Genomic DNA, 15242 nt, shown 5'->3' with positions numbered 1-15242 from the left:
ACTCATATTCTTTACGCAATTTTTTTCAAGGGAATGTAAAACATTTAGGGTTTCTTATATTCTTCGTACAAGTCGCTTCTATCTAGCAATTTGTTGAGTTCCTCGTTTGTGAAAACTATAAATTAGAAATGATTATTAGTATCGTACGTATGCGAGACTGTTTATGTTAAAATTATACTCACCTTCATTTTCGGCTTTAACTACTTCACATTCTTTTGATTCTAACAATCTCTTTAATTCCAGTAATGATTCTTTGTTGTTCACATTGATAGGATCGTTCTTTTTAGAAATTACAACTTTTTCTAAAAAACGTTTCTTTTCTCCGCGACTAATAATTGCTTCGTCGATCGTTCCTTTCGTGCAGAATCTATATACAATCACGGGACGGGTCTGTCCTATTCTATGACATCGAGCCATAGCTTGTATATCCATTTGTGGATTCTGTAAATACATTTACTTTTTATTATCGAGTAATAATTATAAACCATAATTATAAAAAGAACGTTACCCAATCGGAGTCATATATAATGACAGTATCCGCGGCAGCAAGATTCAATCCAATACCTCCCGCTCTCGTAGATATAAGAAACAGAAATAAATCAGGATTTGTATTAAATTCTTGAATATTTTCTTTTCTCTGTGTAAGTGGAGTATTTCCATCCAATCTGACGTAATAATAATCGCGCAACGACAGATAATCTTCAATCACATCCAATATCATTGTCATGGTAGAAAATAATAAAACTTTATGTCCCCGTTCTTTAAGTTTTGCGAGCATCGCGTCCAATACTAAAAGTTTGCCAGACGACGCAATCAATTCATTATCCACTTTTGGCAAACCACTTGCGTCTAACGGGCAATGAACTAAATACGGATGATTTACAATTTTTTTATACATTGTTACTGTAATAGAAAAATATCAATATAATAACGAAATATCGTAAAAATTAATATTTTCAATAAGATAATAACTTACTTTTACTAATAGGTGTAATGTTGATTAAAAAATTTAGATTTCTATCTGCAACGTCAGTAAATATTTTTTGTGCAGACATTTTAGTAACTGTACTTTCCTCGTTTTTTGCAAACAATTTTTCTTCGAACAATTTTTCTCTAGAGTAGTTTTTAGTAAAGTAGCTATTAAAATTAATTTTTGTAGTACATTTCCTTTTCGGTCTTTTACCATCTTCCGTGTCTATGATTATCTTTTCGTCCATCAAGCTTAATTTCTGTATATCCCGATTTAAAACTGCCTTATACAAATCATGTTGGAGTTGCGTGAGTGGAGCGTAGACGATCAATTCCTTCTTTGGCGGAACTTCTAAACAAACATCTGTTTTTTCGCGTCTCAACATAAACGGTTGAAGTATCTCGCGCAATGACGACAATACGTGCTTCTCTTCCTCTTGTTTTAAGAATTTTTTAGTCCCTTCGTCGTACTCGAGCTCTTTCGCGTTGAACCACGATTTAAATACAGCTAGGTCGTCAAAAATTTCCGGCAGTAGGAAATTTAAAAGCGACCACAATTCCGATAAATTGTTCTGTAATGGCGTGCCCGTTAATAAGAGCCGATTCATTGATTTGCACGTCTTCAAAAACCTGAATCAAACAAACTAAATTATAGTACAGTACAATAAAAATCTGGGAGTACGTAAAATTATTTAGATTCTGAATTTTAACAAACGTACGAGACGAGCATACAATTGGGGTTTTTGATTCTGTGCCCTTCGTCGATTACTATATATCGCCAATGCTGAGATCTAATGAAATGTTTCTCGGATAACGGTACCTCAAAAGTAGTGAGCACGATTGGCAGAGTAGTGTAATAATTTGAAATCCTGTGCTTTTGTTTAATTTCTTTTAGCGCGCTATATCGTTCTTCCGGCGTACCATGTAATAAAATAACAGGCAATTTCGGTGCAAATCGTTCAAATTCGATCAACCAATTTGGTATAGTGGAAAGAGGTGCAATTATTAAATAAGGGCCGTCTTGTCGCTTTTCAATGAGATAAGAAAACAAGGCTATCACTTGTATTGTTTTCCCAAGTCCCATTTCGTCTGCTAAAATCCCATTTATACCATTCTCGTAAAGTACTTTCAGCCATTGAAACCCATCAATTTGATAGTCGCGTAAAATCCCATTGAAATATTTCGGTATTTCTATATCAATGTCGTTAGTTTTCGTATTTTTGTTGTCAGAGTCTGTAATTATATTGTCTTGAACATCTTTGTCGTCTAATATCATATTTCCAGACTTTAGCTTGTCTTGTACCTACAAAATCAATAAGAATTAGAAATGTCATAAATGCTTTTAAGCAACATCGGTATACTTACATCTTTGGATATATAATTCTGTTTACTGTAGCTTTTCTTTTGCCCTTTTGCCAGAAGCGAAGGGCTATTACTAGAAATCACTTTCTTTTTATTAATGTTATTGTCATCTTTCTCTGAATCACCATTAATTTTCTTAACAAGGTATGACGCATAGAATTTGCTTCTGTTCAATAAATGCATTAATCGTTTGTATTGTAGTTCTTGCATTTGACGATTATAGTTCTCCTCTTCCATTCGCCTAGCTTCAGATTCAACTTGTCGTTTTCTTTTCTTCACCTCCTTCACATTTTCTTTCAAGGGCTCATTATTTATTCTTACATAATCAATAATATTATTTTTTTCATCATCTTTTCCTAACCAAAGAAAATTTGAAAGAAACATGAAAATAAATATTTATTTAGTAATTATAAATTTAACATATATAACATTTATCTCGCTACAATACGAGTGTTACGATTTACTTCCTACTTTTAAACTATTTAAAGTTGAAACAAAATAATGTTTAAATATAAGTTAAATTTCTACTATTTACATGAAAGCCGTCTTATTAAATTGAAAAAATTAAGCACAAGGGACAATATTTATAACCAATATCCCAATGTGAAAACTCCATTCCAGAAAATTTAAAATCGAATGTAAAACAAAAACGAAACGTACCTTTGATTGACCTCGAACTACTGGTCATATGAATAATACTGATATCGTCATTCTCTTTATCCATCTTCGACTTAAAACAATTCTATTACACTTGATCGATAAATAATAAATTAAAATACGAGAACAATGCGTACTTGTACGTTAGTGAAACACAACGTGTACGTGCCAACCAAACCTTCTCCGGTGAACAAATCCCGCCAAATGCAAGGGTATCGACAATCGGAGAACCGTTATTAGTTACATATATGTACGTATAGAGGGCTCAGTATCAAAGTTTCGCGCGCTTTCTGCTAAGGCACGGAATAAAGTATGAGTTAGATCTAACACCTAATGGAAATTGTATTACATAACTTTTCAACTCACGAATGGAATACTCGATCCATTAATTACTATCGTTTTCTGAAGAGTGCAGGAGTCCAACAAGATAAAATCTTTGAAAGTAAAACCATGTGACTTGCAACAGAAGCTCTCGTTGGCCCACTCGCTGACCAGGAATTTATTACAAAGGAATTCTTGTTACACCGAGCGTTTAGGTATCTCCATAATAAGTCTAGTGACTACGGTGGCCATAAAGTCAGAGATGCCAGAAGTGCAACGAAGGCACTTTCTCTATGCCAAATCACGCCGTGAGCTCGTAGCCAAAGACCTCGGAGGGTCGACAACGGCAAAACGACATATGCCCTCTTTCTCGATTCACCGAAGCTGCCCAAAGTAAGTTCGGACCGTCTCGTGGGAGTCGAGAGAGCAAGGCTCACATTTCCCTTCTCGCTCTTGAACAACTAATATCCGGTCTTTCGTCAACAGGTCTCCACTGGCCTCTGCTGACCGTTGCTGACCACTCCTGCAATTTCTGACAACGTATAACGATTACTACTGACTTCTGCCAGCCTCCGTTGGACTCTGCTGACCGCTACTAATCACTCCTGTTACTTCTGACAACATATAACGATTACGGCTGGCTACTGTTAGCCTCTCCCAGCCTCTGCTGGCCCCTGCTGACCACCGCTTATATTTCTGACAACGTATAACGATTACTACTGACTTCTGCTGACCGCTACTGACCACTCCTGATACTTCTGACAACATATAACGATTATAACTTGCTACTGAAAGCCTCTCCCAGCCTCTGCTGGCCCCTGCTGACCACCGCTTATATTTCTGACAACGTATAACGATTACTATTGACTTCTGCTGACCGCTACTGACCACTCCTGATACTTCTGACAACATATAACGATTATAACTTGCTACTGAAAGCCTCTCCCAGCCTCTGCTGGCCCCTGCTGACCACCGCTTATATTTCTGACAACGTATAACGATTACTACTGACTTCTGTTGACCGCTACTGACCACTCCTGATACTTCTGACAACGTATAACGATTACAACTTGCTACTGCGTGCCCCTGCTAGCCTCTGCTGACCACAGCTGACCACCCCTGATGCTTCCGACAATGTATAACGATTATTACTGACTTCTGCCTGCCTCCGCTCGACTCTGCTGACCGCTATTGACCACTCCTGATACTTCCGACAACGTATAACGATTACTACTTGTTACTGCTTGCCCCTGCTGGACTCTACTTGCCTCTGCATGCCTCTGCATGCCTCTGCTGGCCTCCGCTGGCCTCTGCTGACCGCTGCTGACCACCGTTTATATTTTTGGCAACGTACAACGATTACTACTAGCTACTGCCACCCTCTGCTGACCTCTCCCAGCATCTCCCGACCTAAGCTGGACTCTGCCAACATCTCCCGACGTCAGCTGACCATCGCTGACCACTGCTGACCGTTGCTGACAACTTGTGACATGATATAATATAATATAATATGTTTATATGTATTAAACTTTTGTATAATGTAAATCTATGACAATAAATGATATAATTTCAAAGTATTCAATGTGTTCTCATCATTTTTTACCGTCCTTTTCCTCTCCAAATCATTCTCTTACCTATAAGATGCGTACCACCTTCTTTGCAAGTTCACCAGCATTTTAGAAATGTTCCGGGCGCTTTAAAAATCCGGATGGCCTTGACCCAATTTCGAAAGTGGGTCAAGGTCATTCGAATCTTAGTAAATTTCCGGCCGCTTCGAAAATCCAAATGGCCTTGACCCAATTTCGAAAGTGGGTCAAGGCCATTCGAATCTTAGAAAATTTCCGGGCGCTTCGAAAATCTGGATGGCCTTGACCCAATTTCGAAAGTGGGTCAAGGCGATTCGAAATTTTAGAAATCTTCTGGCCGCTTCGAAAATCCGGATGGCCTTGACCCAATTTCGAAAGTGGGTCAAGGCCATTCGAACTTTAGAAAATTTTCGGCCGCTTCGAGAATCCGAATGGCCTTGACCCAATTTCGAAAGTGGGTCAAGGCCATTCGAAATTTTAGAAATCTTCTGGCCGCTTCGAGAATCCGAATGGCCTTGACCCAATTTCGAAAGTGGGTCAAGGCCATTCGAAATTTCAGAAATCTTCCGGCCGCTTCGAGAATCCGAATGGCCTTGACCCAATTTCGAAAGTAGGTCAAGGCCATCGAATCTTAGAAAAATTCTGGGCGCTTTGGGAATCGGGATTTGGCCTTGACCCAGTTTCGAAAGTGGGTCAAGGTCACCGGCATTTCAGAAAATGCTCCGGGCACTTTGGAATTCCAGTTTTAAGTAGAGAAACGGTTTCTTATAACTAAGGGAACAATGGGGAGAGGAAAAGAAAGGTAAAAGTGACGAGAACACATAGAATTCTTTGAAATTATATCATTTATTGTCATAGATTTAGATTATACAAAGTTTTAATACATGTACATCATGTTAGAAGTTGTTAACAAAGGTCAGCGTGGTCAGTAGGGGCCAGCGGAGGTCAGCAGAGGGATGCAGAGGGATGCAGAGGGATGCAGAGGGATGCAGAGGCATGCAGGGACTAGCAGGGGCAAGCAGTAGCAAGTTGTAATCGTTGTACGTTGCCAGAAGCATCAGGGGTGGTCAGCAGAGGTCAGCAGAGGCTGGGAGATGTTGGCAGATGTCAGCAGAGGGTGGCAGTAGCCAGTAGTAATCATTGTACGTTGCCAGAAATATAAACGGTGGTCAGCAGCGGTCAGCAGAGGCCAGTTTAGTCCAGGGGACGCTGGCAGAGGTTAACATAGGAAGGCAGGAGTCGTAGTAATCGTTGTACGTTGTCAGAAATATAAGCGATGGTCAGCAGTGACAAGCAGAGATCACCAGGGGCGAATAGTAGCAAGTAGTAAGCGTTATATGTTGTCAGAAGCATGAGAGGTGGTCAGCAGCGGTCAGCAGAGACGAGCAGAGGCAAGCAGAGATCAGCAGGGACGAACAGTAGCATGTAGTAATTGTTATACGATGTCAGAAGCATGAGGGGTGGTCAGCAGTGTTGAGCAGAGGGCAGCAAAGGCATGCACAGGCAAGCAGAAACCTGCAATGGCAAGCAGAGACTTGTAGGGGCATGCAGTAGTAAGTATTAATCGTTATAGATTATCAGAAATACCTGCAGTGGTCAGTAGCGTTCGGCAGAGGCCAGGAAAATTCAGCAGAGACAAGCACACGCTGACGGAGATCAGCAAAGACCAACAGAGGTGAGCAGAAGTCAGTAGCAATCGTTATAGGTTGTCAGAAATATAAGCGGTGGTCAGCAGAAGCCAGCAGAGGTTGGGAGAGGCTGACAGTAGCAAGTTGTAATCGTTATACGTTGTCAGAAATATAAGGGATGGTCAGCAGAGGTCAGGAAAGATCATTGGAAGCAGGCAGAAGTCCGTAGTAATCGTTACACGTTGTCAGAAATATGGGCGGTGGTCAGCAGAAGCCAGCAGAGGTTGGGAGAGGCTGACAGTAGCAAGTTGTAATCGTTATACGTTGTCAGAAGTAACAGGAGTGGTCAACAGCGGTCAGCAAAAGCCAGCAAAGGCCAACGGAGGTCTGTAGGAAAATTGAAAAGTACATGTAGTCGTAGCTTATACCACAGACGAGGTATACGAATAGACTTCACACCTTATGGACTGACAGTGGCCTAATCTGACTGTCATACAGCTGAAAATTCGGGGGTGATTTTAGCGTCTTATTCTTATGGATGGCGGTCAGTTGAGAAAGTATTCTCTGAATTAATATTGATGGACAGACAGCTGTATGTGCAGACAGTGTACGTAAATGCATGTGAATTGACTATGGAAGGGATTGAAATTCATTTCTAAATCTGTTGGTAATGTGAGTGACTCGAAAATGGTAATGGGGTTTTGAGACCCCGTAAAAATGGATCGAAAAAATACACTGGGTGAAAGATCTACGTGTATACCTCGTCTGAGACAATACTCTAGAATCTTTGATGTATCAATGAGAATTGAAATTAATCTAGTGAAGAAGATCTATATTTATGATGACCTATGCAAGGCGGATCGCAGCCAATTTGCTAATATTATTTAGTTTTTAATTAATAATTGCATTACCCAGCTAAGAGCGATACGATTATTAATTAAACGCTAAATAATATTACCCAGGTCTCACCACGAGGAGGTTGCTGCGAGTGGAGACCCGAAGGGAGATAGATGGAATCAAAGTTCCATCGATCTCCCTTTACATTCTTAGAAGCTAGATTACTAAACTAGAGAGATAGAAGGAAGCAATGTTCCTTCGATCTTCTAGTTTAGTTGTACCAAGTAATTATTTCGTTTAAAAGGGGATGAAGGTAAATCAAGGGAGACGCGACGCGACGCGATGCTGAACCGTGCAGCAGATCTTCGGATCGAATCCACACTGCCCTTGGTAGATTGATTTCTATTTCTAGAAATCGATCTATCATGGGCAGGCGACTAGATCTTTCGGACAAACTGGACGGCCGATCACATATTTCGTTCGACGAAACAATGGTGACCGAAGCAAGCAACGAGAGAACTCTACGAGCAAGGGATTGAAATTCATTTCGAAATCTGTTAGTAATGTTACGAGTGATACGAAAATATATGATATAATTTCAAAGAATTCTATGTGTTCTCATCATTTTTACCTTTCTTTTCCTCTCCCCATTATTCCCTTAGCTATAAGATACATGCTACCTCTTCGCAAGGCCGCCAGCATTTTGGAAATGTTCCGGGCACTTTGGAAATCTGGATGGTAAAACGCCCGAGTTTGTCGAGAAATCCATCACACCAGCGTTACAAGAAATTAAAAAATCTCTTTGAGCCGTAAAAACAAATATTTACAATCATAAAAGGACCATAAAAACATATTACTTATCGATTACACTTATTTATGAAACGTGATATTAAGATTCTGAGGCACGTTTTTATTTAATAGAGTCAGAAATGTGTGAAACATTCCTTATGTGTATATTAATAAAGAATCGAAATTATAATACATATTTTCCATGCTTTTTATTTACGTTCCCCTCGAACCTTTCCCAATAATTTCCTAATTTTTATAAATTCTAAAATATCTTATAACTGGTCCAAATATTATTCGACTCTAATTAATATTTTATCAAACTCTATATATTTTTCCAATTAATTAATTATAAACGATTACTGGAAGCGATAGTTATACCTATATTTACGGTAAAAAGCGTCAAAGTATAGTATACAGATCCCCTCTCGCCCCCCACGATTTGCTGACGACGTATAGTATCGCCATCTAAGAACAGGTTTCGAACTAAGCACGGAGTACAGATCCCCTCTCGCCCCCCACGATTTGGTGCAATCGTACGGTATCGCCATCTAAGAACAGGTTTCGAACTAAACACGGAGTACAGCTACCCCCACTCCTCCTACTCCTGATACACAATACTTACCTTGATTATTCATTAATAACTCATTTCCTGGGATTAAAATACGAACCTTTAGAATCGAATAATATAGTATAGACCCTTGGCAAGATTCAAGGATAGTTTTTAGAACCATTCCGCCAGTAATTAAGACGTTATTAATGAATAAAGGAAGTCGTACCATTCACGTCTGTACTATTGTCTGCTTAAATCGATGAATTATCAACTTTTCAACAATAAGACACATATTTTGGCTATTAGAGAACCAAGTAGACATCCCTGGGAACATCCAAGGACCAATTTTGCAACGCTCCTTCCTCTAATTAATTAGTTATTAACGATAGATCCCTAAGGTGTCGCGTTGAAAAGTTAAAAACAGTGTACAGACTTCCAATATTGGTTAATAACTATTTAATAACACATGGGATGGCTAAAGCAGGCATCCTTGTATCTTGTCAATGGTCTGTACTATATTCTTAAACTCTAAAAGTTCATATATTAATCCCAGGAAAGGCGTAATTAGTAAATTAAGGAGCAGTGATTTGAAAGCGGTGGTTTGTATTGTGGCGTGGAATAGTTTGTTACTGTCAACGCTAGATGGCGCGTATTTACCGACCTCAAGCCCCCTGGTGCTAAAACGCCCAAGCTTGTCGAGAAATCCATCTATCGCTGAAGATAATAAACTATTCCACGACAAACTTGGGCGTTTTAGCACCAGGGGGCTAGAGGTCGGTAAATAAGCGCCATCTAGCGTTGAAGGCAACGAACTATTCCGCGGCACAATACAAACCACCGCTTTCAAATCACTGCTCCTTAATTTACTAATTACGACTTTCCTGGGATTAATATATGAACTTTTAGAGTTTAAGAATATAGTACAGACCATTGACAAGATACAAGGATGCCTGTTTTAGCCTTCCCATGTGTTATTAAATAGTTATTAATCAATATCGGAAGTCTATACACTATTTTTAACTTTTCAACGCGACACCTTAGGGATCTATCGTTAATAACTAATTAATTAGAGGAAGGAGCGTTGCAAAATTGGTCCTTGGATGTTCCCAGGGATGTCTACTTGGTTCTCTAATAGCCAAAATATGTGTCTTATTGTTGAAAAGTTGATAATTCATCGATTTAAGCAGACAATAGTACAGACGTGGATGGTACGACTTCCTTTATTCATTAATAACGTCTTAATTACTGGCGGAATGGTTCTAAAAACTATCCTTGAATCTTGCCAAGGGTCTATACTATATTATTCGATTCTAAAAGTTCATATTTTAATCCCAGGAAATGAGTTATTAATGAATAATCAAGGTAAGTATTGTGTATCAGGAGTAGGAGGAGTGGGGGTAGCTGTACTCCGTGTTTAGTTCGAAACCTGTTCTTAGATGGCGATACCGTACGATTGCACCAAATCGTGGGGGGCGAGAGGGGATCCGTACTCCGTGCTTAGTTCGAAACCCGTTCTTAGATGGCGATACTATACGTCGTCAGCAAATCGTGGGGGGCGAGAGGGGATCTGTACTCCGCTGTTAGTTCGAAACCCGTTTTTAGATGGCGATACTATACGTTGTCACCAATCCTTGGGGGGTGAGGGGACCATATAGGTATAGAGAGCATGTGTCAGTGCCTTTGTCGATCCTTCAAAACTTTACGAGATCACGTACGCGTGATCTGCATCGGAAGTTCTTCATTGTAACCAAAAAAAAGTTGGATGAGATCTCTATCGGACCGATTTAAAATGGAATCTGATTACAGCATTATTAACGATAGTAATTAAAACAAAATACGCATAATGAGATTTACACGAAGCTATGTTACCAGTTGAAGATATACGCGCGAATACTGATCAAAGCGATAGGTATGACGTCGAGACGAATCCGGCGATCGTAAGCCTAGTACGGCTTCGTTTTAAGATAAAACAATGAACGAATCTTGATTGATTCCACGAAGAAATCGTTTGAAAACGACATTCGATCAACAGAGACTTCGATTTGCATGACCGAATTCGATACAGGCGACAACGTACGATGTAAGCAATATCTTATCGCCGATAGTTTTTTCTTATCGTTCCTTCGATCGATGTTGAAGAAATCAAAACCAAATATAACATGGCCGATCCGACGATACAAACGTTTTGTTGTCATTACTCGAACAGTACCGACATGGCAATTGTGATCATGCAGGAATTCAACACAAATGTGTACAACACAGTGTGCATGCTCTCCTCTGCAATAGGTATGCTAGGTGCAATTTATCAGGTAAGTGAAATCGCATTACTTGTATCAAGCTACACTGTAACAACAACAAACTCATAAAGTTCTTTTTCAGATACTACCGAGAGAAGTGTCTAGTCTCCCTCACCGGTGGCAAAGCTTTTCATCGTCCAGAGGGAGGGAGATTATCATATGGCTTGCAACTGCAGACCTCTTAGCTTCCTTAGGTGATTCTTCCATAACCACTTTATACATTAAAAGCACACTGTAATGTTAATATTTTCTAGGTGTATTTATGAGATCTGCCCTTTGGATGAATTTCAAATCTATAATGCCAATGGAAGACGATACTTCGAGCGTTGTCTTCTGTGCACTTTCATCTGTAAATTACATCAAAAAATCAGCTTGCAATTACTTCCTCTGTTTTCTGCTGCATTCACACGTTCTTAATGCGTTTACAGGCCTGGACACAGTATTTTTATATGGCGACGTGGATATGGACTCTGTGCTACGCTATAGACATGAAACTGTTGCTTGGAGATCGGCCTGGACATCCCACCTGTTACCATGCCTTCGCATGGATATGTCCAGCAATCCTGACAACGTTTGGTTTGGCGATCTTGTACATACCGAATGCAAAGTTAGTATCTTCGATTCAACAATAGGAATATTCTTAGCATCGGTTTGAAATTGTACAAATTAAATCTAACTTTTTTCAGCTGCCACAATTTAACGTCTTTGTCCACAGCCATATTACGCATCCTCCCGAATTATTGCGCTACTTACGTACTATTAACGGCGGTAATGATCATTAATCCTATATTGTACTTCGCGTCTACGCGCGACCTTCAAACTGCCGTCAGTTGCAGTTTGGCACAAATAACGGGCAGGGAAAGAAAATTGGTGCAAACTATAAAAGTGAAATTCGCATTGACCAACGTCGCGTATTACGTGTGTTGGCTGCCGAATTTAATCAACGGAATACTGTTGTGGACTTTGTGGTTTCAACTACCGATCAAAGCCATTATTACGCTGTGGTACATAATGGTACGTAAATCTGACGGTTTTGCAAATGACAAATTTAATGCATATATTATTCATCGTTTTATTAACAGGCTGTTACGAATCCCCTGCAAGCGTTTTTCAACGCACTGGTATACAAAAGATGGGGCAAACCGGAGAAGTTCCGACTCGAATGCTGCCAGAAATTAGGGAAATTCAATATAAGGCAAATTGCAACAGGAAACACGGGCATACGTTTAACGGAATCGTCGCCATTGTTAAATCCTAAATACGGATGCCCACCACATACGAGTATAAATGGATCATCTTCGTTTTGAAGTCTGTGATATGAAACATTCGTTCGAGTCATATTAATACTGTCAACGTATGTGCCTTCTACTGCCTTCTACAATTTTTAACGTGAGGTGTGTTTTTATAGTGTGTTCAATAGTTCGTTTCAATATGACGAGAACAACACATTTGACGAGAACAACGCTAAAAATTAATATTTATATAGATAGGCATTGGATGTACACCGTCGATCATAAGCATTAAGTCGATTATTTCGATCGATTGTCTTGATACTTATGATTGATAGCGTACACAAATATAGAGGGTGTTCGAACACCTCTGGGAAAAATTTGAATGGGGGATTCTAGAGGTCAAAATAAGACGAAAATCAAGAATACCAATTATTTGGTATGGAAAAATTATTTTCGGCTGCAGGGACCAATTATAATCATTTTTGGTGAATAGACATACCCTCGAATTCCTAACCATTTTCGAGAAAAAAATTCCTTACCGAAAATATGTCAGGTCAGAAATGTTGCCCGAAAATTCCATGCGAATCTTTAAAATGTCATAACTTCCGAACGGATTGGACGATTTTAATGTTCAAAAAGCCAAACGCCGCGTATTTTAGTATAGAATATGTAGCAACTATAAAAATATTGGAAAAGTTGTTCCTTGACCCCGGAAAATGAGAAAAACCCCATAAAAATGGTCCAATTTTCAAACAGCCATAACTCCTATAATAGCGAATACATTTCAATGAAACTTTTTTCTGAAGTAGAGCTCATAGGTACCTACAAAAAAGTATTAAACAACTTTTCTGTAGGACGTCAAACGAAATTACTAAAAATCAAAAACCAATTTTTAAGAAAAATCGACAGGGGGTAGGTGCCTAAATTTTTCGACGAAATTGGAAAGTTTCAAATCGTTTTGAAAAAATTATTTTCGCTTGCGGGGGTCAATTACAATCATTTTTGGTGAATAGATATACCCCCGAAATTCTACGCGTTTTCGAGAAAAAAATTCGGAAAGGTGTGAAATTTTTCGACGGAAAAAAAAAATTTCAAATCGTTTTGGAAAAATTATTTTCGGTTGCAGAGACCAATTATAATCACTTTTGGTCAATAGACATAACCTCGAAATCCTAACCATTTTCGAGAAAAAAATTCAGGAAGAGCGGAACTTTAAACATTAATAACTTTCTAACGAAGCCTCCAACAACAAATTGATATTCTTGATTTTCGTCTTATTTTGGCCTCTAGAATCTCCCATTAAAATTTTTCCCAGACCGGACACCCTGTATATATATATATAGAGTAATCGATTTTTTAAATATTTTATGAGTTGTGGTGCATTAGTTGTCACTAATGTTTGCATCCCGAAACGGATTCTTCGAAAGAGATCAATACGTCGTAAAGGGCTTTACGCAAAAAGTATTCGTTGTTCTAACTCGAGGTGCTTTTCTCTGTGAGCATGTTAATTGTTATAAATACAAGAGATTTTATTTTGTACATATATAAGAACACATATACAGTACTATTATTTAGTCGATGTAAATTTTTTTTGTACATCTAATGTTTCTTACACTGCGATTTTACAATTAATGAATCACAAATGTTCAACATAAAACAATAAAACTTTCGTGAGTTTATGAAATATAAAATGGGATTGATATTTCATATCGATCACTATGGTTGTTAAAGAGGCAGCTCGAAAAATATATCCCAGTTAATAGTGCATGTAGAATCTTCAAATATCTCGATTCTTTTGATTAACAAATTATTTTTATTCGTACAAGATTCCCTCCTCGTAATAAAAAAATTTCTTATGTACATCGCTATTAACAAACAATTCGCATTTTTAACGACTCGTGTACGTCTTATAAGGAGCGCGAAGACTATTTCTTTTTTCCTGGACAGCGAATCTTTCTATGTTAGCACCAAATGATATATTTAAATACGAAGACTATACAATATGATCCAGACTTCTTACTTATTACAAGTTAAACTCGAATGGAAAGTACAAGAAAAATGTACAGTGTATGTAAAACATTTTACGCGAACAGATCACTAAAATACTGTATAACTTGTTACCAACAAGTTCTTTCGCATTTACGCAAGAAGGAACCAGCGTGCACCATTAAACTTCATCGACTAACACTTTTAACATTAATATACGGAACTACACTTACACATTATTACCTAAATCGTACTCTCAGCACACTACGACCATTCGTTTCTTTTTTAAAAATAGATTCGATTTTAATAAAATAATCTTTACGTAAAGCTAAATTCTTTTATCTAACAGTATTTACGATTTTTATCTAACTATATACGACTGATTGTATATAAAGATTCATTTACTATATACTTACGAAATGGATATTCGTTTTATGTCATTTCATCATTCTGTATAGTAAATTACAATAAACACTGCCAAGTGGGACATACGATGCAAGATTATCGCAGACGATTTGTGCAAAATGAACAGAACGTTATTGCGAAATTTATATTACGAATATTTACGGTTTCGTCGGAAGCTCAATCGTTTCTAATACAGCTAAAGTGCACTTCGTTTGTTAATATTCTAATCACGTTCCGTCGCGATATGTCGTAAACCCTATACTCGTCACACGTAAAATATATATATCCAAGTCTTTTTTTTTTTGTCTGTTAAGAAACGTTTTCTTCAAAAATGTTAGAAGGCAAAGCGTAAAACTTATTGAACTATACAAGTACTTGGCAGTTTAGCTATTAGAAAAGTAACACAGCATACTGAATACGAAGCAATATGTTCTACATACCTTAATATCATCGCCGTAAACAGAAAAAAAAAATAGTACAATCGTATCTTATAACAAAGACAAATCTATTTATAATCTCACGAATTTAACAAAAACTTAAAATTATTATTTTCGTTCATACAGTTCGTTATTGTGCCTTTAATGAGCAAAAGAACGTTATATTTATAGCGATATTTCATAAAT

At 38.2% G+C, this 15242-nt stretch overlaps 2 protein-coding genes across 2 annotated transcripts; one reads left to right on the top strand and one right to left on the bottom strand.

Annotated features, from left to right (window-relative positions):
• Nucleotide 1: 1 nt before the first annotated feature.
• On the bottom strand, nucleotides 2-3271 carry LOC143349887 (lymphoid-specific helicase). Its single transcript, XM_076781508.1, has 7 exons — nucleotides 2992-3271; nucleotides 2335-2687; nucleotides 1689-2272; nucleotides 977-1599; nucleotides 509-903; nucleotides 183-441; nucleotides 2-115 (listed from the first exon to the last, which is right to left on the bottom strand). The coding sequence occupies exons 1-7, from the start codon at nucleotides 3053-3055 to the stop codon at nucleotides 45-47; spliced, it is 2349 nt and encodes a 782-aa protein (XP_076637623.1). The 5' UTR covers nucleotides 3056-3271; the 3' UTR covers nucleotides 2-44.
• Nucleotides 3272-10401: 7130 nt separating this feature from the next.
• LOC143349906 (G-protein coupled receptor 143) lies at nucleotides 10402-14307 on the top strand. The gene is made up of 6 exons (XM_076781553.1): nucleotides 10402-11008; nucleotides 11079-11190; nucleotides 11251-11345; nucleotides 11425-11603; nucleotides 11683-12010; nucleotides 12079-14307. The coding sequence occupies exons 1-6, from the start codon at nucleotides 10859-10861 to the stop codon at nucleotides 12301-12303; spliced, it is 1089 nt and encodes a 362-aa protein (XP_076637668.1). The 5' UTR covers nucleotides 10402-10858; the 3' UTR covers nucleotides 12304-14307.
• The last annotated feature ends 935 nt before the right edge of the window (nucleotides 14308-15242 follow it).

This window comes from Colletes latitarsis, chromosome 14 (genome assembly GCF_051014445.1).
Source record: "Colletes latitarsis isolate SP2378_abdomen chromosome 14, iyColLati1, whole genome shotgun sequence".
NCBI lineage: Eukaryota > Metazoa > Arthropoda > Insecta > Hymenoptera > Colletidae > Colletes > Colletes latitarsis.
The sequence above is the reverse complement of the archived record's forward strand: the minus strand, read 5'-3'. Positions and strand labels throughout refer to the sequence as shown.

Bases quoted from the DNA above. Each gene is read 5' to 3' on its own strand.
- LOC143349906 (XM_076781553.1), top strand. From the start codon at position 10,859: ATGGCCGATCCGACGATACAAACGTTTTGTTGTCATTACTCGAACAGT. The intron at 11,191-11,250 runs GTGATTCTTCCA...AATATTTTCTAG, and splicing joins AGACCTCTTAGCTTCCTTAG to GTGTATTTATGAGATCTGCC. The intron at 11,604-11,682 runs GTTAGTATCTTC...AACTTTTTTCAG, and splicing joins TTGTACATACCGAATGCAAA to CTGCCACAATTTAACGTCTT.
- LOC143349887 (XM_076781508.1), bottom strand. From the start codon at position 3,055: ATGGATAAAGAGAATGACGATATCAGTATTATTCATATGACCAGTAGT. The intron at 2,688-2,991 runs GTACGTTTCGTT...TTCTTTGGTTAG, and splicing joins TAGTTCGAGGTCAATCAAAG to GAAAAGATGATGAAAAAAAT. The intron at 904-976 runs GTAAGTTATTAT...TTTCTATTACAG, and splicing joins CATTACACCTATTAGTAAAA to TAACAATGTATAAAAAAATT.